Genomic DNA, 21,820 nt, shown 5'->3' with positions numbered 1-21,820 from the left:
GATGCAGTCCCCAAGAATAAGCACAAGCACCTGGTGCTGCTAAGCCTTGTCTCGGACAGCATGCCAGTGATAAGGTGGACTTCGTTCCTTCAAAGCATGTCCTAGAGCGCTGCAAGCACGAAGCACAGGCACATTGTCACGAAATCTTTTTTAGCGTGAGCTACACTGGCCGAGGTTGAGCAGTTTCGCGTGGCTCGCATAATGAGCTGTGCTCCGTACTGTGCATGCGCAAGGAGCTGTGACGTTGCACGGCGAACAGCTGGCGCGCCGGAGCCGCTGCCGCACACGCCTGGCCGGTCTGCGCATTCCAGAGGAGGGACGTCATAGCCGCGGCAGACGCACTGGCGCCGCCGCGTGCCCAGCTGTGCGCCTCCGTTGCGCAGTAGCCAAATCTGACGCTGCACCGGAGCCGCTTGATTGTGCCTTTCATTTTGTGCACCTAAGCTCACGCTACGCATATCCTGGCATAGCCGAGCTAAGCCACCACAATTTTTTTATATTTTGCGTTTTTTTTTTAGGCTAATAAAAAGAAGCACGCAAAGCGCATCAGATAGCAAGCACCTTATTTGGGTGTTTTTCAATGCGCTCTCTGAATTTCCAGTTCACACCTCAGCCCTTAACCCTTACCCTAGCACGGATGTGCTAGGTTCATCCGCTCTGTACTGCTCCTCCCGAAGACTAGTTGGGTTCGTCCACGGTGAATAAAACACATATCCCTCACCAAAGACGAACTAGGCTAGTCGACATGGGTCTAGTGTTACGTGCTGTCAAAAGATGGCGCAAAAGATGTGGTTAATTTCAAGATTTAGCCGAAAATTGACTCAACGCTGGCAACAAGGGCTTTAAAAATGCGCCACAAGTAAAATGTAAGATAACTACTGCTAGCACCCAATGTATGTTCCTATAATCCTGCTAAATTTGTTTTGAAAATGGCACAATAGTTTCGTGCATAAATCGATTCATATGCGGGACCCTCGGATTTGCCCCATTTGGAAAGACTGCTGTGGCTGGTGGGCTGGTGATGTCGCCAGCCCACTGCATGGCGTCCCGTTGCATGCACTCGCAGACTTCGCTTTCTCAACATCTTGAGCTTCGGCTTCCTCGTTTACCTTCCGCATTTCGAGCATCCGGTTCGTAACGATTACGTCTACGGCATCGCTCACTTTGTCGAAGTCTTCAACACTGATCGCAGCAGCGGTGAGAGTGATTGTTATCCAGAGATGTTGGAAGTTGTTCATTTTGAGTGCGACCCGCTGACGACTAGCTTCCAGTAACGACGAGTCGCAGACTAACTTGCCATTGTCGCCGTCGTCAAGGGCAATTTCGCAAGCGCATGCAGGGTGGAAGGTCAAAGGGCGGGGGGCAAGAGCGAGAATATCGTTGGGGCTTCCGAGTTGTGTGAGCAGGTGGCTCACCTACGTTGGATTTCATAGTTTTCGAAAACACCGCCGTGCAGCATGTCCAGAAGCTAGTTTGAGATTCTCGTAGTCTGCACCGGTAGAGAGTTTGCACAGTGTAATATTTGAACTTTTAAACATGTACGGTTCGTGGACCATGGTTCAGAAACTGCGGAGACAGAAGTGGCCCGATGGCCTGCTTGGGGTGCGCAGGCGGAGATGGAGGGGCGCCAGGAGGCCTTTGAGCGGCTGCAGGCATTCGGGGCCAAGCTGCTGCGGGAGAAGCACGGGGCCTCGGACGTGGTGGAGGAGGGCTTGGGGCGCCTGGCGGCCCTGCGGCGGGCCCTGGGGGCGGCCTGGCAGGAGAGGGCTCGGCTGCTGCGCCAGGGCCGGGACCTGCAGCTCTTCCGGGAGCAGGCCAAGCAGGCTGAGGCCTGGCTCTCCGCCAAGGAGGCCGTGCTCAACAACGAGGACCTGGGCGTGAGTACACCTACACGCTCTGCTCGCCCTCGGTCATCTCTGCACTCCGGTGTACAGCCATGTTTCGGTGTCGTTGGAGCATTGAGACGTCGCCGAAGGTTGTCTTTCACGTCGTTGGAGAGCAATGGGGGAATGGTACCTTACATAGGACAAAAAGATTCTGAATTTTTTTAATAAAACGCGGTGTAGGTTGGGTTTCGCAATTTCTGAGTTTATTTTTTCTTGTTTATTCGGAGGATACTTTTTGGTGCTTTCTTTTCGCCAAAAATTTGGGTTTTGTCAGAGTTTATTTTTCCTAGATTCCCAATTTCCCTAAATTTGAAGTTTAATTTTGCTATCTTCCCACTATTTCGAAACTTAAAATAAAAAAGGTTACATTTTTGCAGTGCCTCGCTGCAGACTGCATCGTCATGCAGCGGCACGGACATGTTTCTTTTATGAAGGCGACATTCCACCAAATAAATGGATACGAACCTTGTTTTCTCCCTCGGCCCTCAGTCGTACCAAACGCGCCCTGCTTCTCTTTCGCTTGCCTAACGCTCCTTCGTCTCTTCTGGCGTCTCATTTTTGTTTTTAGATAAAAATACTGTAGGAAAAATGGGTGTACTGTCACGCATGCTACCTCGAAGGACAGTGACCCACATCTTTCTTGAAAGATCGACTGAACTCGGCCTGTACTGTGTTTTTAATTAATGCACTTGACATCTTCGATAGGGTCGTACCTCCGGTAATCATTTATCTGTTTTTTACAGCGATAGCCATTATGAGCTCTTCCCACCTCTGGAAATGACATTCGTTGTTGATGTTGTAGTTGTTGATGTTGTAGTTGGCGATGTAGGGCATTCGTCGTCGACGTTCCGAAATCCTTGAAAAAGTTTGCCCGCCACCCACAGGAATCCAATCGGGTTCTGCTGCGTGCGAAGCGTAGGCGTTAGCACTAAGCTACACCACAGCGTTAACAACCCGCTCTAAACTTGGGGTTTCTGTAATACCCAAAGCTCGCTGCACGCACTCTATGGAAAAACAAATAGTCCATAGCAAAATGTCATAGTAGCACTGTCAATGCCAAGAGCTTTTGCCAGGAGACGCACTTTCACACACTCCAGGACAAAAAGAAACAAAAGTGGTGGGGGCAAAACCAATATCTGTTTTGTTCCGAACACTTTTGTTCATGCACCCCACGGTGCGTGAAGGCGACGCCGATACCTAACGATTGTGCCGTGACTCTGCCGTGAATCAACGCAGGACTGCTCAATTTTTTCTTTTAAATAGGTTTGACATGTAACCATTTCTTTGATTTGGGATTTAGAAAATGTATTCGGATCACATTTTGATGCTTGTGCCTTATGAGGCTCTTGATTTTGGCGTGCCATCCGCCTTCGCCTGTCATGTGCATGGACATCCAACCCTAGCCCGCTCCTTGGGCCCCTTGGCGGCCTCTCCTTGCGCAGGACTCCGTGTCGAGCGTGGACGCCCTGATGAAGAAGCACGCCCAGTTTGAGCAGACGATGAAGGCTCAGGGAGAGCGGCTCAGCCAGCTGGAAGAGTTTTCCCGGAGCCTGGTGGAGGGCGGCCACTACGACGGGCCCGCCATCCAGGCCCAGTGCCAGGCCCTGTGCTCCAGGAGAGAGCGGCTCAGGGAAAACGCCCGCCTCAAGCACAAGCGCCTCGGCGAGTCGCGCCAGCTCCAGCGTTTCCTGCGCAACGTCTACGAGGTGAGCGCCTTTCTTCCGAGGGTGGCCAAAGGAAGGCACAACCCAGTGAGAATGGAGTTTATGGCTCCGGCTGATACACTAAATTTTGACACGTGTGAGTACCGTAAATGACTTAGTTTTCGCCATTGCCTAATTTTCGGGGTCTAAAAATATTGCACAAAATTATCGCGCGAATATATTACCCCCTCGGGGGGGGGGGGGGGTAACTAATGCATTGTGTACTACTGCCAATTGAAAAATTTTATGCCTGTGCGATATTCCCAAAACACACACTTCACACTTCAGAAAATTCTCAAAATATTTAGACCGCCGAAATAAAGCTGGTTACACTATTTGAGACATTGAAATACTGATTTGAGTACTGTAGAAACTCGGTGTTACATACTTCTAAGGACCGCGCTAAAAATGATGTACAATCCTGGAAAGCTTGAGAGCTGATAATGCTCTCGGGAGGCCCGAGATAAGACTGGAAGCACCACTCGTGAAATTTATTTCCACTCCGATGTTGCCAGTCGCGACTTCTTTTATACGTATGTAATGTTGTCTAGAAGTTTCTGAACAGGAACACATGGTATGTTCCGAGATTCTACTCTAAAACATTCTAGAAGGGCGTCAAAGGTAAAACGAAGACCCTTTGGCGCGGTTTGAACTTTGCAGCTTTGCGCGCGAGCCACATGCAACACCAAGTCGGCCACGCAGGCAACAACACGTCGCCTCGCCTACGCTTCATTCTTCTCGCTTCTCTAACTTCCCTCACGTGCAGCTTGGACCGACACCGGTCCAGCGTGCCGTCCAGGAAGATAGAGGTTTGCATTGCCCACAGTGGGGCCTAACCTGAGCCCTCTGTGCAGGTCGAGGCGTGGCTGAACGAGAAGCTGCAGGTGGCGTGCGACGAGAACTACCGAGACCCCGTGAACCTGCCGAGCAAGACCAAGAAGCACGCGGCCTTCGAGGCGGAGGTGCAGGCCAACCGGGGCCGCGTGGAGGCCGTGGCCGAGGAGGGCCAGCGCCTGCTGCAGGGGGACCACTACGCAGCCCCGCAGATCGCGACACGCCTCGAGTCTACCGAGAAGCTCTGGGCGCAGCTGCTGGAGCAGACACGGCTCAAGAAGGAGCGCCTGCAGGACTCCTATCAGGTTGGGCTCAAACTTCCCGGGTTGGCCGTAAAATACTGAACGTGCTCTCGTGTCGCGGCGAGTGCCCACCCCAATCTTTGGAAACAATCGAAAGAGAAGCGAGGGATGTGTCGAGCACCCCGGCTAACTTTTCGGCCCGCAGGGCTAATGGAGGTACTCCTCCATGTCTGCTGCTTTTCCAGGAAGCCGGTGCAAAGTGACCATGCTTCACATGCATGCGCCAGTGCAAGGCGGTGATGCTCGATGCGAGAGCATCGATGAGAAGCAGGCTCGAGGAAAGCGGTGCGGGTGCTTTAGAAATTAAGAGTTCTGCCAGATTCCTCCACTGCTTGCATACTATTCTGTAGGGTTGAACGAGGGCCGACCCCACCGTGTGCCCCCTTTTTTTTTTCCTGATGTCGAATGAGCCCTATTGTAATTTTTTTGCAATTATCTCTAACTTTAGGATGGGCACCTGTTCAGTATTTTACTGTAATTCTTACTGCAGTCTGGGTCAATATTATGTCATTGGTGTCGCTTTGCATTACTTTAATTGATAGGTTGTAATTATGTTTGTTTATTTGGTACCCACAGTGTATTTTGACCTTTAGTCGGAGATGGGGGTGGTTACCTAACAAGAAACGGAGCAGCAGCGATTCGAGTCTCGTTTAAACCAGGGTGTCGAACTGGAACGGAACCGAACCGAAAACCGGAACTGAACCGGTATTTTTTCCGGAACTGAACCCGAACCTGAACCGTTATATTGTTATCGCGATGAACCCGAACCGGAACTGAACCGGAAAAAAAATAATGGTTACCGGCTCATGTCAAAATGGTTCGGCCACGCGCTGTTGACAATGGATGTGCTATCAATGCCATTTGTTTTTTAAGTGCCGTCAACTGACACACACCTCGCTTACATATTTTTCTTCTCCACTCAGTCTTAGGAATATAAACGCTGCATCCATGAATCTTGAAAAACGCTGCATCCTTTAGACGTCCAGGTAATATAGTGTGCGGTGTAGTTAGTTTTGTGCGAGTGGCGGCCGCTGACGAAAGCCAGCACCATGATGCATCCGGTTTCGTATAGGCACTTAGAAGCTAACATATTTGTGAGACAGCGAACTCTTCTATTTTAACATTTATCCTATTACGTCCTTCTGGCGTTGCGTTCGGTGAAGTGTTTTTCATATTCCGTATCTTGTTTAATGAAAACTTCTTTAAGGGTCTAATTTGAGTTACCGAAGGCTAGTTCAAATAAGGAAAGCTGTATTTTCTCCCCACTGTTCCTTCAATTGCTTACACGCCGAGGTGGCGGGATAGTTAGCGAGTTCTACTTGTTAGTGGGTTTGTAAGGAGGTCGCGGATTTTACAGCTACTGCGTCGGACCCAATTAGATGAAGTCCGAATGCATAAACGTCGGTGAGGTAACCTTCGAGTGCACATAAAGAAACCATTCCTGGTAGAAATCCCTGAGCCTTACACTACGATGTATCCCGTTTCGTATGTGCTGATTTCAGATGTTTTATTTGTAATTTATTTTGATGTTGCAATTTGTCATTTACAATTTCCGAACTGGTTCAGCGCCCCGAACTGGTTCGCGAACCGGTTCGCGGATCGAATTCATCGAACCGGAACTGAACCGGAACAAAATAAATTTACCTGAACCGTAACCGAACCCGTATATTTTTCGGTTCGACACACTGGTTTAAACATATTTATATTTCCATTCTAAATTCTGAATATTTCCACGTCCCTTATAAATAATAGTTCTGTCATTATTCCTGGGCTCTACTCTGCTGATTTGCATTAGGTTTTGTTTTATTGCTTTGAAGCCTACTGGAATGTAAGTTTTGTTTCTCAGTGATGATTTTTCATTCTGAGGTTATTGATTATTGAACCTTCAATAATCTGTCATTAAATTTTCATGGGGGGATGATTTACATTGGCATGTCCCTGCACTCACTGTGTTCCCAAAGAAATTCGTACTTAGCGGTGGGTTATGGCCACAGGTGAATGTTTAGGTTGGCACAGCTGTCAGAAAAGTGAACCAGAGGTTGAACCGCTTCAACAGAGGGCCTCTCCACAGGCACTGCTGTTCAACTGGATGCTGGACGACCTGCAGACGTGGATGGACGACGTTGAGACGCAGCTCCAGTCAGAGGATCACGGGAAAGATCTCACATCTGTTCAAAACCTGCTGAAAAAACAGCAGGTACAGAAGCACTTTCTACAGTGATACTTGTTATGGGTCCTTCCCACCACTGGAAATGATGTTCGTTGTTGATGTTGTAGTTGCAGTAGGTTGTAGTTGTAGCTGTTGTCATTGTTTATGTTGTAGCTGGCGTTGTTAGACGTCTGCCTTCAATGTTGCCAAATCCTTAAAAAAAGATTGCCCGCAGTTCGCAGGAATCGAATCCGGGTCCGCTGCATGCGAAGCGGGGTTGTTCACAATAAGCTATGCTGCAGCGTTAAAAACCTGCTCTATACTTAAGGTTTTTGTACTACCTGATGCCCACTGCACATGTTCTCTGGAAAAACATATAGCCCATAACAAAATGTCATCGTAGCACCATCAGTGCTAAGAACTCGTGCCAGGAGGCGCGCTTTCACACGCTCGGAGGCAAAAAAAAAGAAAGAAGAAAAAACAAACAAACAAAAGAAAGCTTTGAACCAGGCGAATCTTTTCGGTCATGCGCTAGTCAGCTAGCCATGTTTGGAGATTTGTGTTTGTCCTTTAATAATTGTCCTTTGTCCCCCTTGTTCCCCTTCTCTAGGGATCCTTTTCATCATTCTTGTCCAGCTCGCTTGCACCTTTGCATTATTGCATTACCGAATGCTTATACAGTCTAAGCTCGTTACAACAGACCTGGCTACAACAGACATATGGATATAACATACCGATTAATGAAGTTCGGTTGGTTTTCCTCTATGCCCCATTGACTCAACTTCATAGCTACATACAACATACTCCTCTTAGAACAGACCGAAATCTTGGTCAAAATCAAGGTCTGTTATAACGAGCTTAGACTGTACTACCAACATTACAGCTTTATCACTGGTTTGCTGTAAAACAATAATACTCCTGTTTGAGATTTGAATAGAAACTAGATGTCAGAAATATTATACTATATCAAAAATTTTAAATGTTGACAACTTAAGAAGTTATGTTTCTTGATATACATGTATGAATTCAATATAAAAATTTGTATTCATTGTGAAAACTTTGGTACTCTCATATTGTAAGTAGCTCTGTACCTGGAATGAAGGTTAGACATTTTGATTATACATCTTCAATCGATTGAAGATGCATAATCAAAATGTCTAACCTTTTTATTTGTCAATTGACTCAACTTTTTAGAGATGATTTTATTGTATGTGCTCACTCTTATAGTTCTTGCAATCTCTGCCTTTGGCTCTTTCTGGTATTATTGTGTTTCTCCTCGTCTCCATGTAACTTCTTTTCCTTTCACTTTCTGGTCACACTTGTGTTCTGTAGAACTTCACATCGCAGCAGAGTTAGCTATGTACAACCAACTTGCCCAAACCCAAGCCCAAGCTTCGTATTATCTAAGTCCATTACACATAATGAGAACAAATCCTTTTCTGATCTTTCCAGCTGCTTGAGACGGACATCACGAACCACGCAGAGATGATGGAGCAGGTGAAGGAGCAGACGGCAAATTTCGAAAAGAACAACCATTTCCTCAAGGACGAGATTCAGGAGAGAGCGGACAGCATTGTCAAAAGGTGACAGAAATTTCCCACATGGCCCTCGCTTCATAGCCCTGGACCGTGCAGTTGTTGAATACTTTAAATTTTAGCCCGATACAATTGTATTGTGTATAAGAAAAAATGACCGCATCTCCACATGGTGAATGATGTTGATTGGGGCGAAGCTCTCGTGGTGCTGATGATACTGATTTTATTTTTCATACGTAGTGCTGATGATGCTGATTTTTTTTTATTGCTCATAAATAGTGCTGAGTTCCGGGTTGCATTTTGACTTCATTATTACTGCTTTATGATCGGTGAAATGCAGAGCCAGTGGTACTTCTAGCGGATCAGCTTGGATCCGCTAGAAGCCGTGGGAACGCATCTCCTCCGCTTAAGTCAACGGTCCATGTCAGAAAGAGAATGTGTGGTATGGATCGTGGTTATATACGCAGTGGAGCATTTGACCGCAGTGCCCTCTCGTCTATAAATGTTGAGCCAATGCAGGCAAAGTTTAACGTGATTTTTGACCGCAGCGCCCTCTCCTGTATAGACGTTGAGCGGCTATATGCAACGCTTCATCCATGACATCCTCAGCTCTTGAGTTAATACCACATCTGAGAGCCCCCTACTCGTCCCGCAGTCGTGGCCGAGTGGTTAAGGCGGTGGACTAGAAATCCATTGGGGTCTCCCCGCACAGGTTCAAATCCTCTCGACTGTGTCAACATTTTTTCTTTCTTTTAAGAAGACAGATGGGATGGCAATTGATGTGGGCAGGGACGCCGGACGGACAAGGCTAGACCCTAAGGAGCTTCGCCTTTAAAAAGACATCTATTCTCTCACATGTTTCTCTTACAACTTCGGTGCCCATTTATCAATATTGCCAGACTTTAACAAAAAAAATTGCATTGCTTAGACGTTCTGTCAAATGCAGTGAAAGCCTGATAGCACTTGACCAGGTTTTTTTACGAGCGACACTTTCTATTGGAAGTTAGAGGATATATTTCCCGACTAAATTTAGCGGGGAAATTGTCGACTGCACTGGTCACATCGTTGTCCACTTCCAGAACCGCATGCATTCAGGTCATAGTAGTTGCGCTGCTTGCATCGAGCTTCACCAGTTCACACCAGTACTCTTGCATGAGGCTTCACTGCTTTGCATTGGTGCATCGCATCAAGCTTCATTGCTTGATGCCAGCGTGCTCGGAGAAACCGTCAGCTGGAGCAGCGTGTTCTTCTCAACTCTATGGGGTCGGAAGGTTTGCTTATTATCAGGTGCAATTCGGCATTCTTTGGTCACGATAACGGGTTGACCCCTCATTTTAAAAGCAAGTTCGGCGGAGAAATGCGGACATTAAAGAAGTATAATATGTGTAAGGCATAAAATATTAGCAGCTGTAATTTGATCTTAAAATAAAACTGTCACATGCAGAATTGAATTTTACGAAGAACCCAGCGGATAGCGATTTCCAGTCTCAGCCTTTATGGTATGCGTCGCCGTGTTTTTGACCGTCATTACATCCTCCTTTTTTACCTTTTCTATATTTTTCTCGTCGTCTTTTAAGTTTTTGGCAGCTGGCAAAGCCTTTCTGAAGTGTGTGCAAGATCTCAGTGTCTCCTCTCCTGCACCTTATGTTTTATTTTTAACGCAGAAGATGTTTTATTAGTCGATTTCCACGTACTTCCGTAATGTTAGGATGCAACGGCCGGCTTTATTGGCCGGCTGTAGCGGCCAGTTGTAACGAAGAACCAACACCGAAAAACGTTACGCCCGTAGGGAGCCAAATAAGTTGAGATTGTGAGTCAAGTGCTTTGCCGACTGAGCTATCCGGGGTTGGTAATACGGACCATTCAAGAGAGAGTTCATTTGCGCGACACGTAAATGAGTCAGTGGCTAAGATCATACGACGATCTAGTTGGTTATACATTACGCAAATAAAGGTAGGGCAAAAGACGAGGACAAATAGAAGAACACACAGATGTGGACAAGTGCTTCACGGCCTTTCCAGTCACGTAGCACCATCTCGCAGCGTGTGCAAGAAATTGAAGCAAATCTCGGGTAGACGGCACCGTTTAGACACTCTTCTCTTGTTCCTTGAAAAGCACATTTTGTGCTTATCAGTCTTTGTCAGCACGATCGAACTCGTGAAATTCTTTCGTCGTTGTTGCCTCCCGACGTTCTTGACAGCTGGCCAACTCCCACTGTGGTAGAAGAGGATCTCAAAGTGACGCTTAGAAATTTGAGCTTTCTTCCATAAGAATGCAATTTTACATTAGGAAAGATTTGTTTGGCTCTACGGCCAAATGAGGGCATTTGCGAACATTGGAAACACCATCCCAGAGCCCAAAGGCTCCTCGGACACCCACCTGAGAACCAGTTTTGCGAGTAATAGGGCCGCCGAGGGAACGTGTGCGTCAGTTTTGTCGTCGGAGCCATGTGACGCGGTGGTAACGTCCCCGCAGGTACACGTCGCTGCACGAGCCCCTGCAGATCCGCAGGGAGAACCTGGAGGAGGCCCTGCAGCTGCAGCAGTTCCTGCGAGACGTGGACGACGAGATGTCCTGGATCCGGGAGAAGGAGTCCCTGGCCAGCTCGGCCGACCTGGGCTCCAGCCTCTCCTCCGTCCAGAGCCTGCAGAAGAAACACCAGGTGGGACCCTCTGTGTGTTGTGTTGTAAAAAGTTTTAATCCAGAACACGCTAACTGTCAAGAATGAACTCGGACCTTCTAGATTAGCAACAATGGTAAAAGGAACTAGGACGGCGAGGTAACACCTATCTAAAAGGCCCCTTCACACAGCACCGTTATGCTTACTTTGCATCATGTTACGGGAGCTTGCGTCTGCTTACTTGGACAGTCACCGGACATCCATCCTTGGTAAGAAGCGTAGCAACAAGGGGTAGCTTTGCATGCGACGTACGAAACACAGATCTCTCGGCGACCCGTAACATAACATAATAAAAACATAAGCAAATGCTCCTGTTTGAATGGGCCTTTAAAAGTGATGGAATATTTTGTCACGTTTGACGCAATCATCTTGTGCACAGTGTTTATGACAGCCTTTTCACGAGATGGAAAGAACGAAAGGAGGCAACATTGTGTGTATGTGACAGGGCCTGGAGGCGGAGATCCAGGCTCACGAGCCCCTGGTGGCGTCGGTGGGCAGCAAGGGCCGCCAGATGATGCGCAGCGGACACTTTGCGGCCTCCGAGGTGGAGCAGCGCCTGGCCGAGCTGCAGACCTTTTGGGGACGGCTCAAGGACGCGGCCAGCGTCCGCAGGCTTCGCCTCCTCGACGCACTCGAGTCGCACACCGTAAGTGTCTGTTCTAAGTGCGACGACATCTACAGGGCCACCAAAGAGTGAGATTGTCTGCGACTGCCCATAAGCAACTCGACGGCGCGTCCACTCTTTGGTTTAAACCTGGGGGAGAAGGTGAGCTCGTGGGGCGGGCGGAGGGCTGCCACGATAGATGAAACGTGTTTGAACAGTTGAAGCGCATTTGAATCGCAAAATAAGCGGCTAAGTCTTTCTTGTAACAAATATTATCCCTCTCAGATTGTTTAGTCATTGGGAATGAAGCTTTTGCGAATGCCGAGATCAGCCTCGACGGAGACTGTGTCAGATGGGTGCTGTGCTGGCGCGAGGAGCAGCAGTCCCCTACTCCTCACTAAGTCTACGGACGCCACGCGGCTTGTTGTTTGCTCGACGCGATGTAACAGAAAGCCAACTTGGATTCTGGCAAACAAAAATTTCTTTTGGATCAAAGTGATGTAATTTCAATCGCGATACACTGGTACTAGAATGCAATTATTAATGTTAAACTCCAATGAGCAATTGTGTGGTGGGCTACCATCAGTCTACTTTTGCCTATGTGCAAACTCCGACATGTTGGGAACCGGAATAAGAGTGCCCCAGCAATTTTTCTGCCTCGTTTGGCAATGCCTGCAGTTTTATACATTTATGAGAAGTCGCATATTTAAAAATGCGAGCAGTGTATTTAGTCGTGACGTGACGTTGTGAAGTTAAATTGTCCATTCAGAACTGAAATTTCTGTGGCCAACCGGTACCCAAGATGCATCGCGTGGCACCTCGCTGCTAGGGTCACTTGGATTTTGGAAGAAGTCTATATTGAGAAGACATTTCAGTTAGGAACATATTGAAGAGATTCTGTCATAATGCCTGGGATTTTGAGGTATCACCACAATAATGGAACCAGCAAACGTTCAAAAAAGGTAACTTTCATTCGTATCTGCATTCCAGGAAATATGAGCAGCGCCTGATCAGAGCTGCAGTGTTCACTATCTCGTTCATCAGCCGACGATAAAGCTCCACCTCCTATGCGGAGAGCAAGTCGTCTTTTTCTTGAGCAGGGGTTGTATTGACATCAGAAATACACCGAGCTCTGATTAGCTCTAATTCAAGGACAGAAGGTAGAGCTCAAAGCAAGCTGCCTTGAAGTCTACCCACTATCCTTCATTCAGAACCAGTCGGAGCTCGGCGGTCTGACGTCGGCAACAACCCCTGCATAAAAATCAGACGAACATGTGCTCCTCATAGCCTGGAGAAGGAGCTGCAAAGAGAGTGAGACTGCAAGAAACACAAATCCTGTTGTGAACAGACAGGGTTTGTGCTGTGTGTTCATTTTTGTAGCTCCTGCTAATCGAGAGAAACTAAATTGTAATTCTTTCTACAGCAATAGCTGTTAAAGGCTCTTTCCACCAGTGAACATGAAATCCATTGTAGTCGTTGATGTCGTAGTCATATTAATAGGGTGTAGGGACTCCGTCGTCGATATTGCTAAATACTCGAAAAAGATTGCCCGCCGCCCTTAGGATTCAATCCCGGGTCCGCCGCTTGTGAAGCGGGCGCGTTACCTTGGAGCTACGCCACAGCTTTGACAGTCCTCTTTATATACGGTATTTGTGTAACAAGCATGCGCGTGCAAGTCTCGTGTAGTGCCCGCTAGATGGCCACAGTTGCTGCGACGTCGCGATAGAAAGTTCTTCGTCATTCTTAATTCATTTCGAATTTAATCGGAGTTAATTTTGAAATGAAAAGCTTCATCTGGGTGTCGCGAGCCGCCGCCCAATTGAAAGGGTTCAGCCGTTACTGGAAGCTGGCTATCCGAACGCGCTTTTTATGTCAGTCTGCGAAAAGATCTGCAAGAATTTGAAGTGTGGTCCGGGAAACATACAACAAACAAAAGAGAAGCCTCGAAGCCCCATAGTGGTAGCACCATATCTTCATGGCATCACCCACAGGCTAAAGAAGATAGCAAGTTGGCAAGGGGTACACGTATGTTCCGCGCCGATGAAGCATATTCCATGTGTGGCAATGTCAACAAGGTACAAAATACACACAAAAAACAATTCGACATAGCACACGAGATAAAGTATGGCCAATGTCAAAAAAGGTCATCTATAAGATTCCCATGACGTGCGGGAAATGTTATATAGGCCAAACAGGACGCTGCATAAATGATAGAACAAGAAAACATGCCGCATCTTTAAGAACCTTAACAGCAGCAGGACACCTAGCAGCTCACTTCCAAACGTGCGAATAATATGAAGCAAGACTACATGAAGTTGACATTGTGGGAACAAACAGAAACCAACTCACGCGTAAATTGCTAGAAGTCCTAGCCATCAAGGACAAGGGGAAGGTATGGGTCAGTGCCCCTTCAGGTGCACTGCACCACATGGAGGAAGCGTTCTTGCGGGGGGAGCCACGGCGTCCGGGCAAGGATAAAAGAAAGAAGATTGTGCAACCGCCTTATCCCAAAAAAAGCAGAAATCGGAAGTGGCTTAAAGAAAAAAAAAAAAGGAAATGAATTATGCGATAAAAAATAAAAATAAAATATTAATTATTCGAAAAGAGAAAAAGAGGAACATTAAACAGCTGCATGTCCAGCAGTGTGAATGGTGTTTTTTGTGTCTGTGTGATGTTTGTTCAGCTGGCACATCGAAAGGAGAGTACCGCTTTATTTTAATTTTGTAGTAGTATCTGAAATCATGGGGCTTCTATTTTTCTCGAGGGCCACCAAGAAAGTGGTGGTAGAATATTTACAGAGGGGCCTGTTTGCATTTAAGTGTTGATAGAATATTTATGGAGGGGCTTGTTTGCATTTTGAGATTTATGTACATCCTCACGGTTGGTCTCTCTTGAACCCAGTTTTACAGCGAGGCCACAGAGGCAGAGGCGTGGATGAAGGAGAAGCTGCCTCTGGTGACCAGTTCGGATCTCGGAAAAGACGAAGACTCTGTGCTGGTGAGCATCTCACTGGGGCCCAGTGCTGTTCGCACCTTTGTGCTGCTCACACTCTTTTTCCGCATGAAGGGAAGTAAAAGCCTGAAGCTTACGTCTACTAGAGGTAAAGGCTGAAACATTGGGTAATGGTTGCATACTTTGGACATGAAAGGAAGTTGGGGATAAAGAATTTAACAAAATTATTGCTGTCTGCACAGTTTCATTGGCTTACAAATTGCAGAAAATTGCCTCCATTCAGATGTTTGCAGAGGATCTCAGAGTGTACAAACATTTCAACTTTCCCAAGAGGCTTTGGTTGAGAATAAAACTTTTTTTTTGAGCGTGCAGTACTTGGATATAATTTCATTTATTGTTCTTAGCCAGAGTGAAACCTCTCTTCGGTGAATTCTACAAAATTGTGGTTGTAGTGAAGCAAAGTTGAATTACTATACCTATAGCAGTGGCACAGGCATTTGACATGCTAATATGTTGAACATCTTAGTATGTTCAACATACTAAGATAGCAAAGATTTTTCCTGAAAAAACTAGTGCGTGACGGTTCGACATATTTATTAGGGGTTTTACCGAACATGATTGTTAAATGAAAATGTCGGAATCATCTTCTGTGGAAAAACCAGTAATGGCTTTTTATGTCGAGTGTAATCAACCGCTCTGTTGGCAGGCTCTTGCCAAGAAGCTGGATGGAATCGATCGGGACGTGGAAGGCTTCAGCACCAACATCTCCCGCCTGATGAAGCAAAGCAAGCAGCTGGTGGACAGAGGCCACTTCGACAGCGGAAACATTGACGAGAAAATGGTGGGAGCTGCAATTGAATGACGGGCAATGATGGAGTATCCGAGAACCGCCTAATAGAGTAAAGCCTTGTTAAAACGCAGTGGTAAAAACCGCGGGCGCCGCTGCTCGCGCGCTTGTGGCTGTAATCTCAGCAGCGCGTATGACAATGATAATTTATAAAAAACTAAAAAAAAAAAAGAAAATTAGACGCGTAAAAAAAAAAAAAAATTCTTTATCGATAAAAAAAGTACTGTAAAACCCTTCATGTTCGCGAGCCCTTTATTTTTGCGAATTTCGGGAATTGAAAAATTCGCAATATTTAAGAGCACGTGTGTGGCCGATTCACGAAAAATTGGGCCGCGAAAATGGAGGGTTGTACAATATATCTAACAAAAAAAAAAAAAAAAAAAACCATATAAAATAGGACAGCAAAAAAACAAAACAAAAAAGAGCAAAGCAAAAACAGCATACGAGGTCCGTGGGCCTTTGTACCACTTAAAGGGGTACTCCACCGATTTTTTGAGCTACCTCAACTAACTATATTTTCTGACTCCCCGGCCTTTACTCTCTCCGGTATGCTATTCAGAATCGCGAAATTCATAATAGTTATTGCGAAATCGGCAAATGAAAATGATGCAAAAACGAACATTCAAATATACGCGCGCTTTTCAGGGCCCTGACGTCAGTGGCAGGCAGGCTTGCCAGTCGAGCAAGCAGCCAAAAAATAGAATATGCCGATCATTTGCTCCGTGCTGGAGCGCGGGTACTGCAGCGAGCTTCCCAAGCATTCATTTGACACCATGAAACTGCTTCGAATCAGTTTAAAACAAAATCTACAGCCCAAAGAGTGAACCCCTGCCTTCCACTGACGTCACTTTTTCACTGTTGCCAGTAGAGACTTCGAGCTTGAAAAACACGGTGAGGACCAAAACTGTAAATTCAATAACTTCGCGAAAAAACAATATTTTGACCTAATATTTGGGATACTATTTTCGCGATGTTTGTTGGTTAGTTTAGCAAAATTTCTAGCAAATCGGAGACAATGAAAAAATCGGTGGAGTAGCCCTTTAAATGTGGCAGTGCCAAAGCAGACACTGTATCCTCGGCTGTCATCCGAAGCAAACGGACGTTACGTAAGGTAAACGAGTTTGAAAACTCCTGTTCTACACAATTGTCGGTAGTTCCGTTCCTCGTTTGGTGTTGAACAGGGTTGCTCGCGGGAGACACATATTTCCCCACTTTGGCGTGTCTTTTCCCACAGAGGGAGCTGCAAGAAATCTATGTGGCATTGAAGAAGCACATTGCCGAGCGTCGCTACAAGCTTGCTGAGAGCGCCAAGTTCTACGCGTTCCTGAGGGAGACGGACGAGGTGCAGCACTGGATCCAGGTGCAGACGGCCATCGCAGGCTCCGAGGACTACGGCAACGACCTTGAGCGGGTCGAAGTGAGTCCTCTTTTTTTCCCCAGTGAACCCCGCCATTCTTTTTCTGCGCTATAGTCCACATCCAGTGTATAGTCCAAAGGGGGAAATTTTGGCTAAAAAGTTTTTTTTCAGATAGTCTACACCTGGAGCATTCTTTATTGGCTTATAAAGAAACTTGTATCATACAAAAAACATTGTTAACATACTCTGTCATTTCAAAAATTTCTTGTATTCCGTCGTAACGAACGATCTAGAAAAACGTCCTCGTACAGTCCGTGCACCCACAGATAGTCCACACAATGTAAAATTTAAAATTCTTGACATGTATAGTCTGTAGACTATAGACTATAGACCTTTGCAAAAAGAGCGCTTTGGCCGCCGCCATTTTTCGAAGAGAGCGACCCCTATCAGCCAGAAATTTCTGGCACCCGCCTGAGCTGTGGAAACCCGGTCAGCGTGACTCCCCACCTGCATTTGGCATTCGGAGTTCGCCGGCTTTTCTTGGAAGTTTTTACTTTATTCGCCTGTTTAGGATGCTTACCCTTTGTATGTTATCTTCCACTGTGAGAACCAGATAATACCAAGGCTCGTAGCCTCCTCGGCCTTCGCAGGAAACGAACGAAGAGAGCGAACTTCAAGCAGCCCGCGACGCAGGCAGTTCGACGTTCTTGGAGGATTATTTCCGTTGAGATAATCTCCAAAAGGCCTTCCCGGCTGTGTTCCGGGTTTTCGCGAAAAATAGCTGATAGGGTCGGGCCGGGGTGTGGGGACGAGATAGACACGTTCGTTCATTTGCTTTGAAGCTGTGCAAAAAAGCTGCTCTCTTCTACATGTTCCTCAAAACACGCTGGATTCCGTCCGATTGTCGTGAAGTAACTATCGTCGACACTGTATATTGGATATGCTGTGTTATTTGAGACCATTCTTCAATCCTGTTCGGATAACGCGGCACCATGGGGTATGTGCAATATATGTTGTTCGATTGATGGGACTCATTGAATTTCATGTTGTGGGCGGGGAATATCCATGCAGTTCGGATATCCTGTGTGGTCAAATATTTTGACCTATATAGATTGACAAGGCTGAGTGTACGGTGCCGTTAAACGATGAACATAAAATTAAACAAACATTCCAGTTGCATTTCTTCTGTCGCGCTCGGACTCACCAAAACAGCTTTCATTTCTTTGTATTTGTTTCCAAAAATAGAGCACTGCTTTCTTAAATACCTCTATAAATTATGTTCTCCACAGAACACAAAATAAAAAAGAAAACGCGGCGATTCAGTCGTTACCAGCGTCCGAAATTGCGCCTACGCAGGCTGCCCCAGCCCACTGACGAGAAACTCCACAGCTCAGCGCAGTCGGGTAACACTGATGTACACTCTCATAACCAGGGACGCGCGCTATAAATCGCTTCGTTCGAGACTGCCGCTGGAAAGGTCTATAGTTAGGAAAATATGGTACAGTCACTAAGTCTTTGACTTAAACCTAAAACCTCGCTTCGATTCGAGCAGAAAAACAAAATATCTATACTTTTGAACGTGTTAACCTTTGGAGTCCACATTCTCAACCCACCTCCACATCCTCAACCCACTTCAAAACCCCAGTTATGCATCCCCAGTTTATGCGACGTCTTGCATTCGATGGCGGTTTGGCACGGCCCCAACAGACTTCCCATTAAACAATAGTACTTTAGAAGATTGGATTTCATGACTCGCAATTTGTCCTCATAGCCGATGAATTTCGGCAACTGGATGTTACCGCACTTCCAAGGCGTCGGCTCCTGCGTGCACGCCTCGGTGTCCTGTTGTAACGGTGTGTTCAGGAGCACGTCACGCACACACGAAGACAATAGCTCCCGGTCCATGGCACTGCCGTCCGTCTGGGCCAGCAGTTCGCTGACCACGTTGTTCGTGCTCATGTCGGCGCGCTGGCGAGATGAGGACGTAAAACTGCCTCGCAGGACTTGCCGTTGGTCTAACAGGGTAGTTCGGGTTCAGAGGACGAGCCCCCCCTTGTCAGGGCCCAGCGAGCTTCCGCGCTAGCTCACTTACGGTTTCAGAGCAAAGGCATTCTCATAACCGGAACTCCTTTATTCCCGAGCACTCGCGGCAGCCCCGCGCGCTCCGCTCGCCGTCTTTTGTCCGTCCCCCGCTCCCTGTTCGTCCGCCGATGTCCCCCGCACCGCCGCGCATCCCGCGCGCCCTCTCTCGAGTCTCGCGGAAGGCGTCCTCGCGATGCCGCCGTGGCGCCATCTTGTGGCGAGGCATGCAACTGCGTGCCTCTCCTAACAGATGCCGTGCTTTCGGAAAGCAAAAAAGGCTTCGAGTTTTTGTGTATTCTCAGCGTATAATTTTCACGTTTTCTACAGCAGTTCGCATGCTCTCGGATAACGGCATGCCATGCCCAGATGAGCTCATCATAGCCCGTGAACCGCGTCTCATGCCAATGCCAACATTTGCGTCCGCGACGCGGTGCCGCTTGATGAAGTCGTCAGAAAAGGAATTTCCGCGATGCTGCTACTTCGGACGAATATGGCGGTGTGCAAATGTCACATTTGATGGCATTTGGCACTTTGGGTACACTCAAAATGACATTGCTCACCTGCTTCAAGAGGTGGCGGCCCCCGAAAGGAAATTACCCATTACTTTTTTTGCAAATGAGGTGGATCCCTACGGAATGCAATAGCATGACCCTTGAGAAATGCCACACACGTCCCCTTTTGGGGAAACGCTAACCTCTTCACTTTTCTGCTTTCGCTTTCTCTTTTGCTTCCTCTATTTCTTGCTGCCTCTTTTTGATTTCGTTATAGGGTTAGTGTTAGTGTTTCCCAAGGTTCATGCTAACGCATTTCCTAAAGATCCATTAATGAATCTTCCTTTATATTTTCTAGCACAAATCGAGGCATTAGTGACTCCGCACACCTGCAAGTTCAGACTCGCCTCAGCATGAATGCACGCATTGACTTTTGCCCCGTGACGTCACCTCCCTCTCACCTTTGTCCTTTGCTACTTTCCTCCTCTCTACACAGCGTGCATCAATTTCTGCTGTTCTGTCCACAGACGGACACCGTCGCATTTTCCCTGTCATGTCTGTGCTAATACTAACACACTAATAAAATATTATTGATTCCTCTACCGCACCACGCTTTTATTTACTTTTTTTTAAATTTATTTTAAGATTTTATTGCGTTTTTTTTTTTTTTTTTTTTTTTTTGCCCAACAGGGGTTTGCTTCAGAAGTAATTATAGAATTTTTTTTTTCATACAGGGAAAAGCCCTAAGGTGGTAATTGTTTCTTGGACCATACAACTCACAGATTACTGTTGAGACCAGTTATAACGAAGTCAGCGGGAATGCACTATATCCGCTTCTTCGTTTTATCTAAACTCCATAAAAGTTACACAAAAAAAAAAGAGAAATAACATGGGCCATCACGGGCAGATGTTTATTGTGCCTCCAGAAAGCGGTCGAGACTTCCCTGCGCACTTTCTGCTAGATCGGAGCTGCTTCTCACCAACTGCGAAAGGAAGCTTTGATCGAGAGGAGATCCCGCGAGCTACGTACGGACCGTGTCTATAGCTGCAATGTCTGTCACGGAGGACACCGGTGGTGGAGCGGCACTTGTTACGTTCATGCGCACTTTGTCGAGAATGGCACGTTTTTGTTTTAAGAATATTGCCTTTTTCCTCCCCGTCGAGGTGCGTGCTGTGTCGGAACTTGGCGCATTTGCCATCGTTGAGTGGCGATGCTTCGTTGAATCGGTGCTTGAGTGAAGTTAGACTTTTGCGCAGAGAGCGACCATGCCGACCAGCAATGCCGACACGGAACTTGAAGCAAACAAAGAAGCACTATTGGTACCAAGTTGACGCTCAAGTTTGTTTTTTGTCGGTGTAGAGAGCCTAGGTTTAAGAGAGGAGCGAACTGGTCGATCGGGGTCACGTGGTTTATAAGGTATGCTCGCAAAACGAGCTGCAACCTGCAAGGGTTCAAAAGCGTTTATCGTCTGCAAATGTCTCCACCTTTCCGCCCGGTATCTTCGCCACGTTGGCCCCGCGACGACCCAATGCATGCTCACTTGTGCCAATCTACCCAGCAGGTATCTGCCATTACATTGCAAATGCTCTCCATGGTCGGAGTTCCTTCCTCTTTTAAATCTTGGCTCTCTTCGTCGGTACACTGTCGCTAGGGCTCCGAACACCCTTACTGACATGCCACGACGGCTCCTCTGCGTGCAGTGCAGAAAAGCCCCTTCCTAGGTAAGAAGCGAGGAGCAGACGACGATGCAGAGGCTGCCGCTGCCGGCCTTTGCAGCATCGTCTGCTGCCCGTTCTGGGTGGCTGCTTGGTTGCAGCAGCAAAGTGTGGCGCTCTGCAACTTGGTAACTTTTCTGAATTTAATTATTTTTTTAATTATCCCAAAATTTGCTTGCGCTATATCCAAGAGAGTCGCTTCATTTCCTTCTTTAAAAACAGATGCAGATACATTGAAAAAGTGCAAAAAGGAATGGGAAATCGTGATCGCTTCACTATAGCTGCCATTTCTTGATAACCAACTTCGTTATGAGTGGGCGTGACAGTTTACATTGTTTTCTCTCAGTCCCGCAAGATTCACTGTGGTTAATTGCAGATATAATTTAACTTTGAAACGGTGACTTTGGTTCTTCCACAACGGAAACCCTTCTCTGTAGCTGGGGTTCCTTAGACCTCTCGAGCAGGCGTGAATCACTGTATGTAAGATTTGCCCGATTGAGCCCAAACATGGTTCCTGGGGCCCTCTGCAATTGGTTAGCAGCACGGCACTGACCAATCGCAGACGGCGGTGATGTCTCGGATTTTCCGTCCCACTTGGTCCCGCCGTAAAGCATAGGAGACCTAGTTACACTTATCGGACTACGAGGACGAGACTGATTGTCAGAGAAAACATTCTTGAAGG

At 47.0% G+C, this 21,820-nt stretch overlaps 1 protein-coding gene across 1 annotated transcript in view; it reads left to right on the top strand.

The window, feature by feature from the left end:
* LOC120846391 (spectrin beta chain, non-erythrocytic 1) overlaps window positions 1–21,820 on the top strand; it is a 289,174-nt gene that overhangs the window by 231,767 nt on the left and 35,587 nt on the right. Inside the window, exons 55-64 of the mRNA XM_040218123.3 lie at window positions 1,611–1,877; window positions 3,329–3,592; window positions 4,444–4,728; window positions 6,797–6,922; window positions 8,327–8,457; window positions 10,885–11,071; window positions 11,535–11,735; window positions 14,595–14,690; window positions 15,352–15,486; window positions 16,727–16,909. Of these exons, the coding sequence (XP_040074057.1) occupies window positions 1,611–1,877; window positions 3,329–3,592; window positions 4,444–4,728; window positions 6,797–6,922; window positions 8,327–8,457; window positions 10,885–11,071; window positions 11,535–11,735; window positions 14,595–14,690; window positions 15,352–15,486; window positions 16,727–16,909 (1,875 nt within the window). The remainder of the gene's footprint in view (window positions 1–1,610; window positions 1,878–3,328; window positions 3,593–4,443; window positions 4,729–6,796; window positions 6,923–8,326; window positions 8,458–10,884; window positions 11,072–11,534; window positions 11,736–14,594; window positions 14,691–15,351; window positions 15,487–16,726; window positions 16,910–21,820) is intronic.

Source organism: Ixodes scapularis, unplaced genomic scaffold (assembly GCF_016920785.2).
Source record: "Ixodes scapularis isolate PalLabHiFi unplaced genomic scaffold, ASM1692078v2 PGA_scaffold10__122_contigs__length_95168666, whole genome shotgun sequence".
Classification (NCBI taxonomy): Eukaryota; Metazoa; Arthropoda; class Arachnida; order Ixodida; family Ixodidae; genus Ixodes; species Ixodes scapularis.
This window is presented reverse-complemented; position numbering and strand designations above follow the sequence as displayed.